At 42.4% G+C, this 22,129-nt stretch overlaps 1 protein-coding gene across 1 annotated transcript in view; it reads right to left on the reverse strand.

Moving 5' to 3' along the window:
• Positions 1–969: 969 nt before the first annotated feature.
• The window catches only part of MYBBP1A (MYB binding protein 1a), a gene marked incomplete at its 5' end in the record, with an annotated part of 97,473 nt that continues 76,313 nt past the window's right edge, over positions 970–22,129 (reverse strand). The window contains 4 exons of the mRNA XM_082246192.1: positions 970–1,426; positions 3,801–3,925; positions 11,964–12,065; positions 20,090–20,203. Coding sequence (XP_082102318.1) covers positions 1,048–1,426; positions 3,801–3,925; positions 11,964–12,065; positions 20,090–20,203 — 720 coding nt within the window. The 3' untranslated portion in view covers positions 970–1,047. The remainder of the gene's footprint in view (positions 1,427–3,800; positions 3,926–11,963; positions 12,066–20,089; positions 20,204–22,129) is intronic.

Consider the following 22,129-nt stretch of genomic DNA (forward strand, 5'->3'; position numbering starts at 1 on the left):
ACGATGTGCATAGAAAGGGGCCTCTGCATACAGAATTATATTAAAGGATCTACATGCTTCCTAGACTTAAGCATAATTCACTGGCAGTGATGAGCAGATAAAGATGAGGTCTCCTCCACTCTTGGCTGATGCTTTTATGAACATTTCCTGGAGCTGTGCTCTATATAAATGATTAGGACTGCTAGCGCTAAACATTATCAGAAATGCAGCTTCAGGTATGACACTTTGTAAGCAAGATGAATTCCAGTGTGTAACATCAAAAAATAACAATATTCTATATAATGGCTACAAACACTTGATCTTTTTCACAGACCAAGCCAAGATCTTCCACTATGCTCAAACAAAACCAAGGATATTCAACTCCTAGGTGCCAAGTGCACACAAATATGCAGCCTCCTGGCAGCCAGGCCATGATCCTGAACGGCCACATAGCTACGGCATGAGCGACGATAGAGCTGCGCCAAAAGCCCCCCCGGCGCCTCACAAAAAGCTCCCAATCATGTGACCACCATGACAGCCAATCACGGTGGTCACAAGCCCCCCCAAATTCACAAGTCCTTAAAGCGCCAAAGGGTTAAACAAAGGAGGTCAATATGCCATTCTCATTCTTCAGTTTACTTAAAATATTACTAACAGTATTATCACAAAAAAACTTCCCACTCAGACTACTACTTTGCTTTTTAGCTCAGATAACAAGGATGCTGAAAATGTAATATCTGGAATTTGTAAGTACATTTTGACATTGCATGTAAAAACCTTTATAGAACAATGTTACTACTGTAAGCTGTAACATATAGAAGGCAACAAAGCATAACTACTCCCCCTTGTGTTTTTTACATTCATGGCAGCCTGTTTTAAAATTTATAAAGTATACATAACCACAGCATACTGAACATTTTCATATCCACGTTCATCATAGCTGGCTTTTAATGAAAACAGGAATAGCTAAAATGAATCAAGGTTAAAAAAAAAAAAAAAAAATACACTACAAATCCTGTACAAGATCTGCAAAAAATCAGTCTGTAGTAGAAATATAGGTAAGTGAAACTAGCTGTTGATGGGCTTCTTTGGTTTCTTTTTCTTCTTTGCCTTTTCAAGTTTTGCAATGTCCACTTTGCCCTTATCTTCATTAATTTTATTTTTCTTTATTACTGGTGCTCCCAAGTTCTCATTTGCTCCACCTTCTTGTTGTCCTGCCTTCTTTCTCTTCCTCTTCTTTTTCTTAGATTTAGTTCCTGGCTGCTTTTCTTCGGAGTTCTCCTCTTTGTTAGCTGTAGAATTCGGATTGTGTTCCTCTCTAGCTTTGCCCTTCTTCCGGTTCTTGCGTTTCTTGCTCTCTGGTAGGACACCCTTCTTTTTTTTTGGCAAGGTACTTCCTTCAGAAACATCCACAGGTACTACTTTTGTCTTTTCCTTTTTAGGCCGCCTACAATTATGGGAAAATAAAAGTAAAAAAAAAAAAAGTTATTAGGCCACTTGCAAGCTCTTACTTTTTTTTTACTATCAAAATGAATTTTGATTAGAGTAAAAGCTAAGCCAAAAATGTGATTTCATTTTAAAGTGGGAAAGGTTTATAACCTCTAAAGTTTTTATTGCCCCTCAGTTTTATTGCCTCTCAATTTCTCTGAATGAATAATAGCTTTCATACCATACAAAATTTGTCAAAAGTTTAAACTGGGCCAACAGAAGATAGGCTAAAATATTATATGCGAAAACAAATAAAAAAAAAAAAAAAAAAAAGCCAGTCAGCACGTGATGTTAAAGGATAAGTTCACCTTTTAAAAAAAAAATAAATAAATAAAAATAATAATAATAATAATAATAATAATAATAATAATAATAATAAATGCACATCTTTTTGCTGGGAAAAAAAGTGCATTTATTATTTTTTTACTTGGAGCCTGGAAAGCTTTGCAACTGTGATCAGCAGATCGCAGGTGCCATGCAAGGCTCCTACAGACTTCTCAGTGTGTCTATCTGCTCGTACATGCAAGCAGATGCACACTGACAGGAAAAATGACAGGAAAAATTAACTACCAGAATGTCAATAGCGTAATAGTAGTTCATTTGAACTACAAGCCGACGGCAGCTAAGGCTTTGAGGGCTTATAGTTTCTCATTCAAAGAGGACTGTGAATAAATGACATGTTCAGGCGGAGCCCCGCATGTTCAAAAAGGTGAACTTATCCTTTATTAACCCACTGCAACGTGAAATAAAATATTGAAGACATGCAGCCCTAAAATAATGTTGAAAACGCAACTAAAATGCCATCTCTCAGCCTAATGAATATATAAATATGTAACAAATGTATAGTTGTGTATACTGTATATATGTTTTATACATTTAGAAATGCATTGGGCTGAGAGACAATTTTAGTTTCATTGCACTTTTAGCATTTTAGTGCTGCATATGGTTTATATTTTATAAAGTTCGCTTAACATCCCAAAGCTACAGTGTTTAAAGTCTATTTACAGCATTAACCACTTAAGCCCCGGAAGATTTTACCCCCATTCCGACCAGGGGGTATTTTGCGATTCGGCACTGCGTGAATTTAACGCACAATTGCGCGGTCGTGCGACGCTGTACCTAAACGAATTTGACGTCCTTTTTTTCCCACAAACAGAGCTTTCTTTTGGTGGTATTTGATCACCTGTGCGATTTTTTGATCACGCGCTATAAACAAAAAAAGAGCGTCAATTTTGCAAAAATAGCAATATTTTTCACATTTTTTTATATGAAATTCCCCCCAAAAAAAATGTAAAAATCAAAATTTTTAAAAATTTTCGGCCAATTTGTTTTATGCTACCTATGTTTGGTAAAAAAAAAAATCGCAAAAAGCGTATTTTGATTGGTTTGCGCAAAAGTTATCGCGTTTACTAACAAAGGGAAAGATTGTCATTTTTGTTGTTTTTTTTTTTAACGCGTAATGGCGGCGATCTGCGATTTTTTTTGCGGTACTGCGACATTGCGGCGGACAGATCGGACCCTTGACTGACATTTTTGACACTTTTGGGGTTACCAGTGACATTTCTACAGTAATCAGTGCTATACATATGCACTGTTACTGTAAAAATACACTGGTAGTGAAGGGGTTAACTTTATTTGGAAGGGAGGGGCTGTGTGTGTCCCTAGGGGCGTGGTTTCTACTGTGATTGGCTGTGGCTCTAGCTGTAAGGACACTGATCAACGGATCTACATACCAGATCCGTTTTATCAGTGTCTTTGCAGCGAGGAGAATGACAGGCAGTTTGTTTACACAAGCTGCCTGACATTCTCCCTCTCCCCCGCCGATCGCCGAGTGGCCGGCGGACATCGGGTCCGCTGGTCACACGCGCGGGGGGGGGGGTCCGTGACCACGCGGGAGCGCGCCTCCGGGGGCGCGCGCTCGCTCCCTAGACCCTCACAAGCAAGCAACGTAGCCCTACGTTAGTTTGCCTGTGAGGGGCTGACCGCCGACGTAGATAGTCGTGCGGCGGTCGGCAAGTGGTTAAGTATCTCTTTACACAGTAAAGCAGTTTTCGAATGTGTCAATATAAGTTTGGAGAAGGAAGAAGCTCTTCTCCTTAAAGGGTAGTTTGCACCATATCGGTTGAGCTTCGCTTTACTGCACACCACACATGTATGTTGAACAGGGCACATAGAAAACAATTGTTTTCTATACATATTCGGTGGCAAGCACTAAAGTGCAGCTCAACGGATATGGTGTGAACAAGCCCTTACACAAGCTCTGTCTTTACTACAGCACCACTGTATGCTTTTGTACATTTGAAAGTAAAACAATGCACAACGCAAATACATACATAAATCCAAGTAACTTCATCACGTTCCAATACATGTCTTCCACTCTTACTGTTTTTCCAAATCCCTCTTTTTGGTTTAGATCTTGGAGGACAGGAAGGAGGTTCTCCAAACTAATTTCAAGTTTCTGCAATTGAAAACACAATGTTTTTTAAAGGCAACTTTGAAAGCAGACAGCAGTATTTCCAAAATATACCTTAGTGAAGGTGGGATGGGAAGCTTGTGTATCCCATTTTTGTACTTCACAGATACATATCAGCTACAGAAATCTTGTGTCAAACATACAGCACATGTAGGATGTCTGCATACAGAATGTTTAGTAACATCTCAAAACATGTAGAGCTGCAGACAGGAACAGGATCCAATCTCCACTCCTCTTCCCAAAACTGCATGGACATCTCTCAATATCTTTTAGTTGTGTGTGTATAGCCTTACACCAATTTAAAATGCTTATGAAAATGGGAACTTTGACTTGCCGTAAAAAAACAATTTTTCTGATGTTCATTTACAGACAGCTCCTCATCTTCATGACTATATGGGTTATACTGCCCCCTACAGGAGTAGGACACTAGGCAGACAAAAATGTAACTACGTCTATGGGGTAATCCCAGGGGGTATACTCCAACTCTCTGCTATAGGTATTCAGTTTTGTTACAAGCAGTGTCAGAAGAGGAAAAACCCAACTCCATAGAAGGTCGGGTGCTGTCTCCGTCAATGAACATCAGAGAAATGGATTTTACAGTAAGTCAAAAGTCCCATTTTCTCTTTCGTTCATCGATGGGACACAGCTCCTCATCTTCAGGACTATATGGGACGTCCCAAAGCAGTGTCAAACATGAGGGGTGGGATTAGTAAGAAAAAAAAAAAAAAAAAACAACCTTCACCAAAGCTTAACATATTCAACCAGGAATCATGGAGCTCAACTATCAACTGGAGCTCATCTGAAAAAAAAATAGAACACCCTTAAAGAGGACAAGTCCTCTAAACAGCAGCCTGCAAAACCTTGCGGCCAAAGGAAGCATCTGTAGATGCCAATGCATCCACCTTAAACATTGTGAATGTGTGCACAGACGACCAGGTACCCGCCTTACAAACCCGCAGCATTGATGTCTGATGACAGGAGGCACTAAGCGCCCGAGTGGAGTGCACCTTAACAGGGAAAGGAGGAACCTGACCATTAATGGAATAAGCCTGAACCACAGTCTGTCTGATCCATCTGCAAATGGTCGCAGCGGAAGCAGCCAGCCCTTTGAAAGGTCCATCAGTGAGGACAAATAGTGAGTCTGACTTTCTAAAAGACTCCCTAGCTGCCAGGTACACCCTTATTGCCCAAACCACATCCAGGGAATGCAAAGCAACTTCCTTAGGATGCTTAGGCCTGGGACACAGGGAAGGAAACACAATGTCTCCGTTCAAATGAAAATCAGAGATGACCTTCGGAAAGAAGGACGGACATGGACAAAAAACCACCTTATCCTTGTGAACCATCAGGTAAGGTGAACGACAAGACAGCGCCACCAGCTCCGACACCCTGCACGCAGAAGTGAGCCACCAAAAAGGCCACCTTCTGGGATAACGTAAGCAGGGGAACCTCCCAAATATGTTCAAAGGGAGGCTTCTGGAGAACTGACCACCCAAAATTGAGGTCCCACGGCAGCAACGGAGACTGCACTGGAAGAACCAAGTGTCTCACTCCCTGGATAAAAGGTATGCACCAAGGAATGTGTGGCAAACGGTCTTGAAAGAAAACCGCCAAGGCCAAGACCTGGCCCTTGACGGTACTCAAGGCCAGGTGCTGGTCAACCCCTCGGAGGAAAGCCAAGATCCGAGTCACCGAAAAAAGAAGCGAGGGTGAACCCTGAGGAATTCACACCATGCAATGTACATCTTTCAAGTAGGATGGCAAATCTTCCTAGAAATAGACTTTCTAGCATTAAACAGCATAGGAATCACAGACTAAACAGCCAAGCCGTCAAAGCCAGCAACTGTAAAGCAGGATGGAAGATTGGCCCTTGGGACAGCAGATTTTCCCTGAAAGGATGTTTCCAAGGGGCATCAACGACAAGCTGTACCAGATCGGTGTACTAAGACCAGGGAGGCCAGTCTGGAGCCACTAGGATGACCGGAATCCCTTCTGCCTCGATCCTGCGTAGGAGTCTCTGCAGAAGCTTGAGAGGAGGAGCGTAAATCAGACGATAATGACGCCAAGGAGCCACTAATACGTCTGTGGCATTGGCCAGAGGATCCCGAGACCGTGCCACAAACCTCTGCACTTTCCTGTTGAGGCGAGAGGCAAACAGATCCACCTCGAGAGTTTCCGACCGGAGACATGACACGGATGAAGTGACCATTCCCCCCTGGTCAAACGCCTGTCAACTGAGGTAATCTGAAGTGGTTAACGACATTGTATCAACATGCTGATCACTTCTGTCCCTTTAGTAAGATTTGGTTGGCACTGTGTTGTGGTGTGTTGCACTTTTCACACTGAAGCTGGTGCTGGGATTTCATCTTTCCCTTCTCACTTCTTGTGCCCCCTTGGTGATTGACATAGGCCACAGCCGTACCAGACACCCCTGGAGACGACTTGTCCAAAGAGCCAAAGTCTGATCGCTCGGAGCTCCAGTACATCGATCGGTAGCCTGGACTCTTTGAGTCCAAGACCCCCTTAACACACACTGTGCTGAGGACGCCGCCCCACCCGGGCTGGCGTCCGTGGTGACAACCGTCCGGGACAGGGGAAGAAATTATTTTCCCTGACGAAGTGCTGGAGATTGAACCCACCAAACCAGGGACCCGGCTCAACAGAATCAGATTGTCTAGAGACTAAGGATCCTTGTTCCATTTCACTAGGATCTCCTTTTGCAGAGATCTTGTGCGATCTCATGGAACTGTGCAAAGGGAACTGCCTCGAAGGTAGACACCATCAGGTCAGGCATCCGTATGCAAGTCCGAAGAGATGACCATCTGCTTGACAGCATAAGCGGCATTGCCTCCTGCAATTTTTGTCTGAGGCAGAGTCCAGCGTCCAGAGCAGATTTCTGAAGATTCAGAATCCAACCGAATTCCCTCAGAGTTCGCAGAGTAATCTCCAAATTGGCCAAAAGAGCAGTGGAAGACTCTGCTCGCAAAAGCAGATCGTCCATATACCCCAGTACTGCTATCCCCCACTGACGCAGCAATGCTAGCACCGGGGACAAAATCTTTGTGAATACACGAGGAGCGGAGGCAAGACCAAAAGGTTAACGCCTCAAACGGATAGTGCCCCTCACCCACGGCAAAGCTGAGGAAGCGCTGGTGGGCTGACGTCACCCGCTGGCACGGAGGAGACCGAGTGACACCGAGTCTGCCTCGCTGTCCCGGTCTGTTTGCTGTTAATGCCCGATGTCCATTTTTTCAAGTAAGAGGCTACTTTGTCATATGTTTTTAGCCAGATTAAAGACAATATTACACTATCCTGGTATCTCTTTCCTTTCTTACCCTGTCATTGGGGAGACATACAGGAGTGTTTAGTTCTAAGTGGAGCAGGTTCATGCTGACTGGAGATTGTCTTTTCCATCATTGACCACTGAGAGGATTAACAAGAGGTCGGAGTCAGTGATCTGTTCATGTGTGCAATGCCCGTATTATATCTATTGAGGTGAGAGGCCACTCTGGAAGGTGGAGGGAGTGTGTGGTGTTTTTCCTGCTGTCTGCACCTGGCTCCGTTGGAATACATTGGGAATTCTTGCACTTTAAGGACTATCACACCTTTTTGACCTTTTACCTGATCTCTTATCAGTTTCTTTTAGATGGACTGTGCATTTACTATTGATTTTATTGTTGTTCATTTTATTCGATTTTAGCTTTTAGAGAGCGCTGCACTGCCTATTGTTTTTTATCTTTGCTACCCAGGTTTGTTTCTGTGCCTGTCTAGTGTTCAGCTGCTATCAGTTAGGGAGAAGCGCTGATATTTCTATCATTTGTTATACTTTGCAGTGTCCACCTATTTATAAAGAAGAACATGTAGCGTGAGTGAAAAGAATCCAGAAAAATCCAGTCCCTGCAACACATCTAACATCGCGTAGCAGTGACATAGCAATCCAGGAAAAACTTGCCCATGCCCCAATGTAAAGTGGCGTGAAAGTGGTCTGTCACAGGACTGCCACTTTCAATCCTGAAAACTGGTATGCATGTCATCAACAGAGAAGCTTGATAATGCTGCATGTTCCACACGTGCCCGGAGTTCAGATTTAAATGTTTAGCAAGATGTGCAAACATCATAAAGACATCAAAATACACAGTGACTGAAAACAGAGTATGCATGTCACTTTCAAACCAAGAAGGAATCAGGATTAGGAATGCAACATCAATCATAGACAAACCGCAAATGAAAGATCAATGAAACAACTATCAGTCCTTCCACACATGCCAGGGTGCTAGGAGTAACCCTGGACTCTGCACTGTCCTTTCAGGCTCACATCCAATCCCTGTCCAAATCATGCTGCCTTAACCTCCGCAACATCGCTAGAATACGGCCCTTTTTAACCAATGACACCACCAAGCTTTTAATTCACGCCCTGGTTATCTCTCGCCTCGACTACTGCAACTCCCTCCTCATTGGATTACCTTTACATAGATTATCCCCTCTTCAGTCCATAATGAATGCTGCTGCAAGACTTATCCACCTTACCAACCATTCAGTGTCCTCCACCCCACTCTGCCAATCCCTTCACTGGCTTTCACTCACCCAACGAATTAAATTCAAACAATAGTTTACAATGCCATCCACAACTCTGCCCCCAGCTACATTACTAACCTGATCTCAAAATATCAACCAAGCCACTCTCTTCGGTCCTCCCAAGACGACCTGCTCTCTAGCTCCCTTGTCATCTCTTCCCATGCTCGCCTCCAGGATTTCTCCAGAGCTTCTCCCATTCTTTGGAACACTCTACCCCAATCTGTCCGACTGTCCCCTAATCTATCCATCTTTAGACGATCCCTGAAAACCCTGCTCTTTAAAGAAGCCTACCCGGCTACTAACTAATAACACTTTCACTTTCTCCATCAGCTCACCCCCACAGCTATTCCTTTTGTATCAATTGACCCTCCCTTTTAGATCGTAAACTCTAACAAGCAGGGCCCTCTGATTCCTTTTGTACCAAATTGTATTGTAACTGTAATGTCTGCCTTCATTTTGTTAAGCGCTGCACAAACTGTTGGCGCTATATAAATCCTGTATATTAATAACAGCAGGGGCTGGCCAAGCAGCCAAGACCAGCTCTCTCCAGGCAAACCCATACTGTTCAAAGCTGTGGAACCACATCTAATGTCAAATACACAAATGCTGTGGTCACAGAAATAAATTCAAGATAACCAGTCATCTCACAGATTCATCTATGCTTGGTGGTTCTCTAGTAATTAGTTCACCCTACAACTTGTTAACTCTAAACTAACTATTACATTGCCACTTCAATGGGAATTAAAACTAAGCCCTCACCAATGGTTTGTTTAGTAAATCTCATTGTATTATAGATTACATTAATTTGTCACACTGTGTAGTTTTCGCAATTCAAAAACACGACTTCGATTAGTTTCCTAAATAAAGTATAACTAAAGAGTTTTTTTTCTTCTTAGATATGGAAAGAATAATGGCAATTTAGAACCACAATCAGATTTTTATTGCGGTCTATGTTAGTTTTAGGGAAATTCATGCTTTCCAACTGCCCTGATCACCAATGTCACTGGAAACAAAACATCATTTTGAGCTGCCACCAGAACAAGAATAGAGAAAAAAATCATCCAACAGGGACACTTGTTTCTGCGAGAACCTCCTAAGTGGAGATTTCCCTCACATTGCAACAATATCCTCACACTTCCCGTTGAGGATGGAAAATAAAGGAAAAGCTCTTACATGAAATACAATTGGGCAAAAAAAAAATGCCAGCAGTTTTAACCTTCTCCTGATCATGTGACCGCTGTGAGGGGGGCCAAGCCGCAGAACTGTGTGTCTAATAGACGCATGAAGCAGCGGCTGGGGAGCGTGCACGTGTCGTTGCCCAAAGGGCAAGCAGCTTTCTCTGGGGGGCATTGCTTGAGGGGAACAAGCCAGAAGCGCCAGCGGGGGACCCGAAAAGAAGAGGATCGGAGCTGCTCTGTGCCAAACCACTGCACAGAGCAGGCAAGTATAACATGTTTGTTAAAAAAAAAAAAAATCAAACAAACAAAAACAAAACTTTAATACCCCTTCGTGCCTAAGCCTTTTTCTGACATTTGTTGCTTGCATGTTAAAATCAGTATTTTTTTGCTAGAAAATTACTTAGAACTCCCAAACAATATAGATTTTTTAGCAGAGACCCTGGAGAATAAAATGGCGATCATTGCAATATTTTATGTCACACGGTATTTGCACAGAGGTCTTTCAAATTAATTTTTTTTGAAAGACACACTTTCATGAATTAAAAAAATAAATAAACAGAGTTAACCCAATTTTGTTGTATAATGTGAAAGATGATGTTACTGAGTAAACAGATATATAACATGTCATGCTTTAAAATTGTGCACACTCGTGGAATGGCCACAAACTACAGTACATTAAATTCTCCATAGGCGACGCTTTAAAAATTTTTTTACCGGTTATTCATATTTGTTTAGAGTTACAGAGGAGGTCTTGTGCTAGATTTAGAGCCCATTCACACTAGCACGACTTGTGAGGCGACTTGTGTAGCCCCAGGTCGCTTGACATAACAAAAGCAATGTTAATCAATCAGTGCCATCTTAATTGGCACTACTGAAGTCGCTCCGACTTCAGAAAAGGGTCCTGTACTACTTTGAGGCGACCTGTGATCCGACTTGTCAATGGGAGTCGCCTCCTTCTCTTAATTGACACGACTTGTTATCAGACTTTCCAGGAAGAAGAAAGATTAGCCAGGCATTCCCCACATTGCAGCCATGCCTATAATGGAATATATATATATATATATATATATATATATATATATATATAAAATGGTATATATATTCCATTATCTCTGCTTGGTCTGTGTGAGTGGCACTGGTGGACACTGATTCGTGGCACTGGTGGACACTGATTCGTGGCACTGGTGGACACTGATACGTGGCACTGGTGGACACTGATACGTGGCACTGGTGGACACTGATACGTGGCACTGGTGGACACTGATACGTGGCACTGGTGGACACTGATACGTGGCACTGGTGGGCAGTGGCACTGGTGGACACTGATACGTGGCACTGGTGGGCAATGAGAAAAAAAAAAAAAACAGAAAAGGGGAATTAGGTCACAACACATCATATTCTGATTGGCCAAACACAAAGTCGTCTGTCATATAAGTCGCGCAAAATAATTCACAAGTCGCACTGAAGTCGCGGTAAAGTCGTGGTAAAATCGCGGTAAAAAGTTGCTCCGACATGGGGCGACTTATGGTCGTGGCAGTGTGAACTGGCTCTTAGTGCTCTTGCTCTAACGATCGCTGCGATCTCACATAATGTGGTTTTAACACCATTTACATATGCAGGCAAAAATATTTCTTATTTAAATTTTATTTTTTTTACACTGTTCCTTTTAGAAAAAATAAAATGTTGATCACTTTTTTGCTGTCACAATTAATGTACACATACTTTGTGACAGGTATTTTTTATGGAGGGATCTGGGGTCCAAACCCCTCTTCTGCACTTCAAAGTATTCAAAACGCCCAAGTTTGGTGCTTTTGAATATTGTAATTTTTCTTTTAAATCTGGCGCCTTTAAGGCTTCAATACCTGGAAGTGATGTCATGACATCACTTCCGGGTTTCTACATGGGAGACCCGATCTAAGTTGAATTCGGCTTTGTTCGGGTCTTCATCCAGCCGGCAGATGTGCCAGCTGGACACTCGGGTCTCCAGGTGGGATCAGAGTCCCAGGCGAGCCGTGGATGGTGGCGGGAGGGGGAAGGGGAAGAGGCGTCTCTACCTGCTCCTTGTAACAAAAAACGAGCAGCTGCTCAGCCCTACCTGCAGGCATCACTACAGTACAATCCCCTGAAGCCGAGGCTGCATATTTGAGTTTTGTCGGCGAAGGGGTATAGAAACAAACTAACTGAAGTCTTTGATTGTTGCAGTCAGAAAGGTATTACTAAAACAATTTCATATAGGAGAGTCAAATCATTTATTATTTTTTTATACATACCTGTTGATTTATGACTCTGAGTAGGTAGTTAAGGAGTTCAAAGCACTTTATTAATTTTTCTTGATCAACTTTCACTTTAATTTCTTCTGTAGTTTTTAACATCTGGCAAAACAAATTCAGGGTTATCCAAAAAAATATTCTATTATCATATATACAGGTGCATCAGCATTAGATCAAATTAGATCAAAACGGTCATTTATTTCTGTAATTCATTTCAAAAAGTAAAACTAATATTCTATAGATTCATTACACACAGAGTGAGATATTTCAAGCATTTCTTTCTTTTCATTTTGAGGATTATGGCTTACAGCTAGTGACAACCCAAAATTCAGTATCTCAGAAAGTTTATTACATAAGACCAATAAAAAAGTCAGGGTTCCTTTCACATAAATTGCTGCATCAATGCAGTGTGTCATGGAGGCGATCAGCCTGCGGCACTGCTGATGTGTTATGGAAGCCGAGGGTGCTTTGATAGCTGCCTTCAGCTTGTTTGCATGGTTGGGTCTCGTGTCTTATTTTCCTCTTGACAATATCCCACAGATTCTCTATGGGGTTTAGGTCAGATGAGTTTGCTGGTCAATCAAGCACAGTGATATCATGATTAAACCAGGTATTGGCTCTTTTGGCAATGTGGGCAAGTGCCAAGTCCTGCTGGAAAATGAAATCAGCATGTCCATCAAGCCAGTCAGCAGAGGGAAGCATTAAGTGCTCTAGAATTTTCTGAGAGAGGGCTGCGCTGACTTTGAACTTGATAAAACACAGTGGACCAATTGTGAAGAGTTTGGGGGAGATGTTGCTCAGTGGTTCAAAGTCCTCTTTTTGAATTAAAGTAAATTTTGCATTTCATTAGGAAATCAAAGTCCCAGAGACTGGAGGAAGAGTGGAGAGGCTCAGAAACAAAGGTGCATGAGTTCCAGTATGAAGTTTCCACAGTCAATGATGACTTGGGGAGCCATGTCACCTGCTGGTGTTGGTACACTGTTTAATCAAATCAAAAGTCACTCGTCCCCCCCCCCCCCCATTCTGGGGATTGTTATTATATAAAGGTTTTGTTATTACATATATATTCAAACTTGTCTTAAATGTATTGTAAATTTAGTATATATTTTTGCTTTCAGAGTTGGTTGATCCTCTTATGCACATGTAAGAAACAGGAGGTCCTGAGAAGGCAGTTATCCAGTGATACACGTCAACCTTATTTCTTGCCCGTTTCAACTCAACCACCATGGTCTATATCCGCTAGGTGGATAACAATTGAGGATATGAAAGTACAAAAATAAATTATATATATATATATATATATATATATATATATATATATATATAGGAAACTGTTTTTAATATGTTTGTATTCATTAAAATAAAGATGGGTATTTTTTTTTTTTTTTTAAAAGGAGTTATGGAATTTGTGCTTATTGGAGGGATATTTAAAATCCTATTACATACAGTCGTATTACTTATTGACTTTTGGATGAGACCCTCTATTAGCACATACATCTAGCAAAAACCTTCCCCAAACACACCTTACATTTTATTAGCGTTTCATTTTTTAAATTGAGTTACTGAAATAAATTATCTTTTTGATGATATTAAAATTTTTGAGATGCACCTGTGTAATTTGATCAACTTGCAGTTTGAAAAACCAGACAGACATTGTATATTGTAATGTCGCCTACAGAAAATCAGTCTGACATTCTACAAATTTGACCCGACTCCTCATTTACAGTGTTTATCTTGCTTTTAGTATGTCACCACCTCACAGCTAAGAATGTGTTGTGATCCAGCTCAGGAAATCCTCTCTGCATTCCAGTCAGACACCTGTCAGCTAAGCAGACTGCCGTGCATATAGTGGGCACGTAAACAAGACCAGTAATGACACAAAAGGGAATGTCCCCAAACAGCACAAGGCATCACCGTTAAAGAAATTAAACACAACAGTGTTCATAAAGACACAATACCGCTGAATAAAAAGGATTGTAATGTTACATGAATTACAATAGAGCAAAGCCTGTAGGCCTCTTAAATATGGATCAGTTTTCTTCTGCCCTCAGAAAAGCAATCTGTGGTTGACCACTTTTCAGCGGGTGGCAGAACATTGGTTTCTGGAAATTCAGGAGGCAATTCTGCCACCTCCTGAATGCGTTGTTTTTTGGCTTTTTTGTATAGAAAAATATTTCAGCACAAAAAATAGCCAAGCATTTTGCAGTTGCAGTGTGGTCCCACTGACTTCAAATGGGAACTTTAACAGGTAGCACTGTCAAACTTGGCATGCTAAGTTACATTTGCTGCCGGGGGGGGGGGGGGGGGGTGTTACGTGACTGGCGCAATATTTGAAAGAAATAAGGTACAAATCAACATTTTTGAAAGTTTATAAGGATACAGATCCATTTCTATTGCTCATTACATGTAATGAGTTTTAGGCTCAGCTTACGCTAGTGCGACTTGCCATGTGACTTTGGACACAAAGTCACATGACAAGTCACAGCCCGTTTATTCCAATGGCACCCGTTCCCACCTATACGACTTTGAAAAAGGTGCCTGTACTACTTTGATGTGACTTTGATTCAGAGTGTAAAGTTGGATCAAAGCTGCACTCAAAGTTGCACTCTAAATCGAACTTAATCTCACTAGTGGAAACGTAGCCACTAGGTTAGAGTGCAACTTTAGAGTGCAGTTTTGATCCCACTTTACACTCTGGATCAAAGTTGCATCAAAAGTTGCATTAAGGTAGTGCATGTATCTTATCAAAGTGACTGTTCATGCGACTGTGTCCAAAGTTACATGACAAGTCGCACTAGTGGAAACGGAGCTTTGGTCTACGTTTCCACTATTGCAATTTAGATTGTGAATCTGATACGACTGATTCCACTTTACGCTCTCTGGATCAAAGTCGCATCAAAAGTTTCATCAAAGCAGTGCAGGTACCTTTTCAAAGGCGCTGATTTTCAAAGTCGCATAGATAGGAACAGGTACCAATGAAATCAATAGGCTGTCTAAAGTCGCACTAGTGGAAACGTAGACTTAGTATGGTTGCCTGTACTATGATCATTGTAGACTGAGCTGAGACCCCAGAGTACTTCCAGCAACACTAAAAGTTCCCTCCCCCCCACCCCATGTCCAGCTTCCTTCTCCTATAGTAATCTATCCTCCCTGCCTGTCAGTGCCGTCCCCTCTGTACAAGCTGCTGTGTGAATACACTCACTGTGTTTCAGAGCGTCGCTCAGCACCCACGTGACCGGCGCCCCCTCTCTCCACCTTTCCTCTCTGCCTTCTTGCTGACGTCAGTGAGGGATTCTTTGCAGTCAATCAGATTGCGGGAGGAGAGTGAGAGGAGAGGGAGGAGAGCGATAGAAGAGCGAGGAGAGAAGCAGCAGCTGATCACGTGAGTGCCGAGCTGCACTATAATATACAGTATTAAATAAAGAGCGCCAAACAGCCTAAGAAATATATGCTTATCTGGATAAAATAGTTAATATTCCTTATAAGGTGCAATATTATAATAGAAAATAAGTGAATAAAAAACGTCAGCCAGAGATATGCAAAGGATGTGAAAAATTATAATAGTGTAATTCCACTAATAAAATGGTACTTCACTCCATAATGGGGAGCATAGAAAGACCCACTATATGTGCTTTAAAAGGACATTTTTATTCACTTATTTTTCTATTATAATATTGTACCTAAGGAATATTAACTATTTTATCTGGATAGGCATATATTTCTTAGGCTTTTGGCTCTGCATTGATTCTTTGTTTAATTTTGGTTTGTGGTTCGTGAAAGGCACTTTGTGTAAGCTGCCATTAGGATTTACACAATTCACTAATATATTGTTTATTGCTGATTTTGCCGATTTATTATCATATTATACAGTATATAGCGGCTTAATTAAAAAAGCAGTTAAGGTATCAAAGTACTGGGAGCATTACGTGCCCTGCAAATGTTACTTTTAATTATTTTATTCCCAAAATTGCTCAAGGATCATTCCAAAGCCTATGGAAATTGGGATTAGGGTGGCTGTAAAGGTTGATAGCTAAAACGTGTTTACAAGAATCAGCAAAGAAAAAAATTTAATAAATTTCAGTATCTGGAATAACAAAAGTGAAATCTAGTGCCCCGCCATTGATGTTCCCGGGAGGAATGGTGCCCCGCCATTGGTGTTCCCGGGAGGAATGGTGCCCCGCCATTGGTGTTCCCGGGAGGAATGGTGCCCCGCCATTGGTTACATAGTTACATAGGTAGGTTAAAAAAAGACATCAGTCCATCCAGTTCAACCTATGATGTGTGTGTGTGTGTGTTTGCTTTTAACCGTACATTGTATACCCCTGTATGTTGTGGTCTTTAAGGTGCCCATCTAATAGTTTTTTGAAACTATCCATGCTCCCTGCTGATACGACTGCTTGTGGAAGAGAATTCCACATCCTTACTGCTCTTACAGTGAAGAACCCCTTACGCATTTTAAGGTTAAACCGCCTTTCCTCTAGGTTTAGTGGGTGGCCACGCGTCTTGTTGTATTTCCTTACTCTGAATAGTTTGTTCCTTATGCTAGGGTCGCCAGTACAGTATTTGTACATTGATATCATATCCCCCCCTCAAACGTCTCTTCTCTAGAGAGAATAGGTTCAGTGCTTGTAGTCTTTCCTCATAGCTGATGTCCTCCATTCCCCTAATTATTTTTGTTGCCCTTCTCTGGACTCTTTCCAATTCCAGCACGTCCTTCCTGAGGACCGGTGCCCAGAACTGGACAGCATACTCTAGATGTGGCCGGACCAGAGTCTTGTAGAGCGGGAGAATCTCTTTATTTCTGGAGTGAATCCCCTTTTTTATACACCACAGTATTCTGTTGGCTTTGCTTGCAGCTGCTTGGCATTGCATGCCACTGCCAAGCCTGCTGTCTACCAGTACCCCCAAGTCTTTTTCCATCCTAGACTCCCCCAGAGGTCCCCCCCCCTAGTGAGTAGCTTGCTTTCTGGTTTCTGGCCCCCAAGTACATTACTTTATTTTTCAACATTAAACCTCATCTGCCATGTAGTTGCCCACCCCGTTATTTTGTTCAGGTCCGCTTGTAAGGTTTCCACATCCTGCATAGAAGATATTGGCATGCTTAGTTTAGTATCATCCGCAAATACTGAGATTGTACTAGATATCCCCTCCTCTAGATCATTTATGAATAAATTAAACAGGATTGGTCCCAGGATCAAACCCTGGGGGACCCCACTTTCCACACCCGCCCAATCCGAGTATTCCCCATTAATCATCACCCTCTGGACTTTCCCCTGGAGCCAGTTCTCTATCCAGGTACTCACCTTATGGTCCATACCTACCTTCCTTAGTTTGTACAGTAAGCGTTTGTGGGGAACGGTGTCAAAGGCCTTTGCAAAGTCCAGATACACCACATCCACAGGCTTACCTTTATCTAGGTGGCAGCTCACTTCAACATAGAAGGTTAATAGATTGGTTTGGCAAGAACGATTTTTCATAAATCCATGCTGATTACTACTAATTATACTGTTTTCATTACTAAAGTCTTGTATGTAGTCCCTTAACATCCCCTCCAAAATCTTGCAGACTACAGATGTTAGGCTGACAGGTCTATAGTTACCCGGGATACATCTCGGCCCCTTCTTAAATATTGGTACTACGTTGGCCTTTTTCCAATCTGCTGGCACCATACCCGTCTGTAAACTATCCTTAAAGATCAAGAATAATGGTCTGGCAATCACCTGGCTGAGCTCTTTAAGAACCCTCGGGTGCAAGCCATCCGGTCCCGGTGATTTATTTATGTTAAGTTTCTCAAGTTTAGTTCTAAGTCTATCTTCTGTTAGCCATGGCGGCACTTCCTGAGGTGTGTTGTTTGGTTTGGCCTTACAAGCTGGGTTCGTGTAGCCCCCCGATTCTTTTGTGAAGACTGAAGAGAAGAAATCATTTAACACTTCCGCCTTTTCCCTGTCGTCAGTGGCCATATTTCCTTTGTCATCTTTTATGGGGCCAATGTGTTCTGACCTCGCTTTCTTACTGTTTATATACTTAAAGAACTTCTTGGGGTTCTTTTTACTCTCTTCCGCTATATGTCTCTCGTGTTCTATTTTAGCCGCCCTGATTTCATCTTTACATTTCTTATTACACTCTTTGTAATGCCTAAATGCTGCCAATGACCCCTCAGCCTTGAATTTTTTGAAAGCCTTTCCTTTAGCACTAATATGCATTTTTAGGTTAGGTTTGAGTTTAGCCACCCAGGGTTTAATTTCGCTCTTTTAAATTTATTTCCCTTTGGAATGCACTGGTCAATCCCCTTGTTAACTATGCTCTTGAAGCACTCCCATTTTTCCTCTGTGTTCTTTGTTCCCAGGGTTCTATCCCATTTGATATTTTCTAGCAGCGAGCGCAGTTTTGGGAAGTTGGCTCTTTTGAAATTCAGCGTCCTTATATTACCCCTCTGCTTCCTATAACTAATTAATACTGAAACTTATTGACCTATGGTCACTGTTTCCTAAGTTGCCCCGTATTTCTATATCCGTGAGCAGGTCTGTATTGTTGGTAATCAGTAGGTCAAGTACCGCATTGTTTCTTGTCGGTGCATTCACCATCTGACCCATGAAATTGTCCTGCAAGATATTTAGGAACTGCCTAGCCTTGGCTGAATGCGCGGTTCCATCTGCCCAGTCTATATCTGGATAATTAAAGTCACCCATTATAATGACATTTCCCATCCTTGCTGCCAATCCTATCTGTAAAACGAGGTCCGCCTCCCCCTCCTCCCTCAGGTTGGGGGGCCTATAGCATACGCCCAATATTACCTTCCCCACTGTGCCTTCCCTTTGAAGCTCTACCCGCAGGGATTCTGCCTCGTCCTTAGCTCCATTATTAAATCATCCCTCATATTTAACTGTATACTGTTCTTAATATACAGACATACCCCTCCTCCTTTTTTACCTTCTCTATCCCTGCAATAAAGTGAATACCCCTGAATGGTCGCCATCCAGTCATGGGAGCTGTCAAACCAAGTCTCTGTTATCCCCACAAAGTCTAAGTCCTCCTCAAACATCAGCAGCTCCAGCTCTCCCATCTTGTTGGCCAGGCTTCTGGCATTGGTATACAAACCTCTTAATTTTGAGCGGCTACATATATCTTCATTTGATGTTTTTAGGCTGCTCTCCTGATTTTTCCCCATTCCCATCCTGGGTATAGGAGCTCCGTACACCCTACCGCTAGTGCCCCCATTTCTGCCCTCTGAAACTTGCTTTCCCCAGGCTAATTCTACCGTTGGTGTTCCCGGGAGGAATGGTGCCCCGCCATTGGTGTTCCCGGGAGGAATGGTGCCCCGCCATTGGTGTTCCCGGGAGGAATGGTGCCCCGCCATTGGTGTTCCCGGGAGGAATGGTGCCCCGTCATTGGTGTTCCCGGGAGGAATGGTGCCCCGTCATTGGTGTTCCCGGGAGGAATGGTGCCCCGTCATTGGTGTTCCCGGGAGGAATGGTGCCCCGTCATTGGTGTTCCCGGGAGGAATGGTGCCCCGTCATTGGTGTTCCGGGGAGGAATGGTGCCCCGTCATTGGTGTTCCCGGGAGGAATGGTGCCCCGTCATTGGTGTTCCCAGGAGGAATAGTGCCCCGTCATTGGTGTTCCCAGGAGGAATAGTGCCCCGTCATTGGTGTTCCCAGGAGGAATAGTGCCCCGTCATTGGTGTTAACGGGAGGAATAGTGCCCGTCATCTGTGTTCCCGGGAGGAATAGTGCCCCGTTATTGGTGTTCCCAGGGGAATAGTGCCCCACCATTGGTATCAATGGGAGGAATAGTGCCCGTCATTGGTGTTATCGGGGGGAACAGTGCCCCATCTTTGGTGTTGCCAGGGGGAAAACCGGCATATTGAGTTTTTTTAATGATTTTAGCCGATTAATATAAATAATCGGCCAACTAATCGATTATGAAAATAATCGTTAGTTGCAGCCCTGCTTGGAAGGTGAAGTGGTGCACGATAAAAACCTGTGGCTTTGTGTAACTAAAAGGCAGGCTTGATCCACCTGCTGGCTTGTGTACATTATTGGCCAATTTTTAGGCATTTTGCCAAGGCACCCCTGGATGCCTATGTACTCTGGTTGAAAAAGGCTGATCTAGCCTGGATTGACTTACCTCTGTAACCTGTGTCAAACTTTCTTTAATCAGATCCAGCCACTCACTCTGAGATAGGGACTGTGTTTGAGCAAGATTCTGCAGAGATTTCATTAGAAGAGTGCAAGCTTGTGCCTAAGAAAAGAAAATATGGTTTTCAGTAATAATTATCCCCCATTCAATCAACCATACAACTAGTGAAATAAACTAAACTTAATGCAAAAAAACTTTCTTGCGTCACATTACAACAACTGAGAAAACAAGTACTGTGATTCACAGAGTGTTTCCGGTACACCGTTCTGTGCTTGTATTCCATTTGTGCCGAATCCCACTCATACAGAGTTATTAAAGGCTCTTTTGGCTCACTGACCCTAAAAGCAATATATCAGACTAGGTTCATGTGTGTCTGTACTCTGTACCTAATGGCTGAAAAGATACTGGCTGTGTAAAATTGTATCCTAACTGGACAGAGAAAATATTTAACATGGGTAAAATGTCAACTAAAGCTCGACAATCCTGCAAGCCAGGAAAACAAGCTTCAGATATAGTTAAGATACTTTTCACTGCAACTGGGTACAGCTTAATGGCTTCAATTCCAGGAACTTTTAGCCCCTTTCCTGCACTGGCCAATTTTTAGCGCCGTCACATTTTGAATGACAATTGCAGAGTTATACAACACTGTACCAACTGGGTTTTTTATTTTTTGCCAAGAAAAAAAAAAAAAAAAAGACTGAAAACTTAAGAAAAAAAAAAAAAAAAACGTGTTTCTTCATTTCGGTTATAAAATTTGGCGAATAAATAATTGATCATAAATTTAAGCCAAAATGTATTCTGCTACATTTCTTTGGTGAAAATAACCCAAAATTAGTGTATATTATTTAGTCCGTAGGAACATTATTGAGTTCACAAAATCTGGTATAAATCTGAAAATCAATCCTGATGCACTTACGGCCTATCTCTGGGAGGAGCAGCAGCTGTGTCCGTGTTGTCGCTGAGTCACAATGGACATTGTACTAGTCTGGGAAAGTAATCAGGAATTTTTTTTTTTTTTTACACACACACACACACACACATTATGATTGCTTATAGCAGTGAATTTCATTGCTATAAGCAAGCATTTTAGGTCAACCAGTGGAGCACACAGGGGGGGGGGGCCAAGGCAGCAGATAAAAGAAACTGGACAGTATCCCCTGTATTTTCCTTCTGCAGCAGCTGAATGCTGGTGGGAGGTAGAGGAGAAGCTGGCTTTACCAGCTTGCCAGCCATATACTGCATATATACAGCGGCAGGGCGCCTCTCCTGGACAGGATCACGTACCTGTACATGATCCTGCACTTTCGGGTCTGGGGCACGTACGTGTGCCATCAGCGACCCACTCCAACTGTGATTGGACAAAGCGGAAGCAAATCAGCGGTTCCAGCAGACACAATGTCGGCCGGGGCCCGCCGTTCGTTCGAGACATAAGCAGAACAGTAGTCTGCCTATGTAAACAAGGCAGATTGCTGTTCTGTGAGATGAGAAGGGAAGGTTGTGATCCTGTGTTCCTGTAAAGCAGGAACACTGATATCTGCCTTCTCATAGTACAAGAACCTCCCACACAGTAGGCACTCCCTACGTACACATTTAACCCTTTGAACGCTGATGTTATCCCCCTTCCCTGCAAGCGTCAGTACAGTGACAGTGCATATTTTTTGCTCTGATCACTGTATTAGTGTCACTGGTCCCCAAAAAGTGTCCCTTCATGTCCGATTTGTCTGCCGCAATGTCGCAGTCCAGCTATAAGTCACTGATCGCTGCCATTACTAGTAAAAAAAAAAACGTATAAAAACTCAAAATATATACCATAGCTTGTAGATGCTATAACTTATACGCGAACCAATCCATATACACTTATTGAGGTTTTGTTTTTTACCAAAAACATGTAGCAGAATTTATATTGGCCTAAATTGATGGATATTAGATTTTTTTTTCCATTTTTTTTTTATTAGATATGTTTTATAGCAGAAAGTAAAAAATATTGCATTTTTTTTTAAATTGACAGTCTTTTTTGTTTATAGCGCG

Source organism: Pelophylax lessonae, assembly GCF_965119305.1.
Source record: "Pelophylax lessonae genome assembly, chromosome: 2".
Classification (NCBI taxonomy): domain Eukaryota; kingdom Metazoa; phylum Chordata; class Amphibia; order Anura; family Ranidae; genus Pelophylax; species Pelophylax lessonae.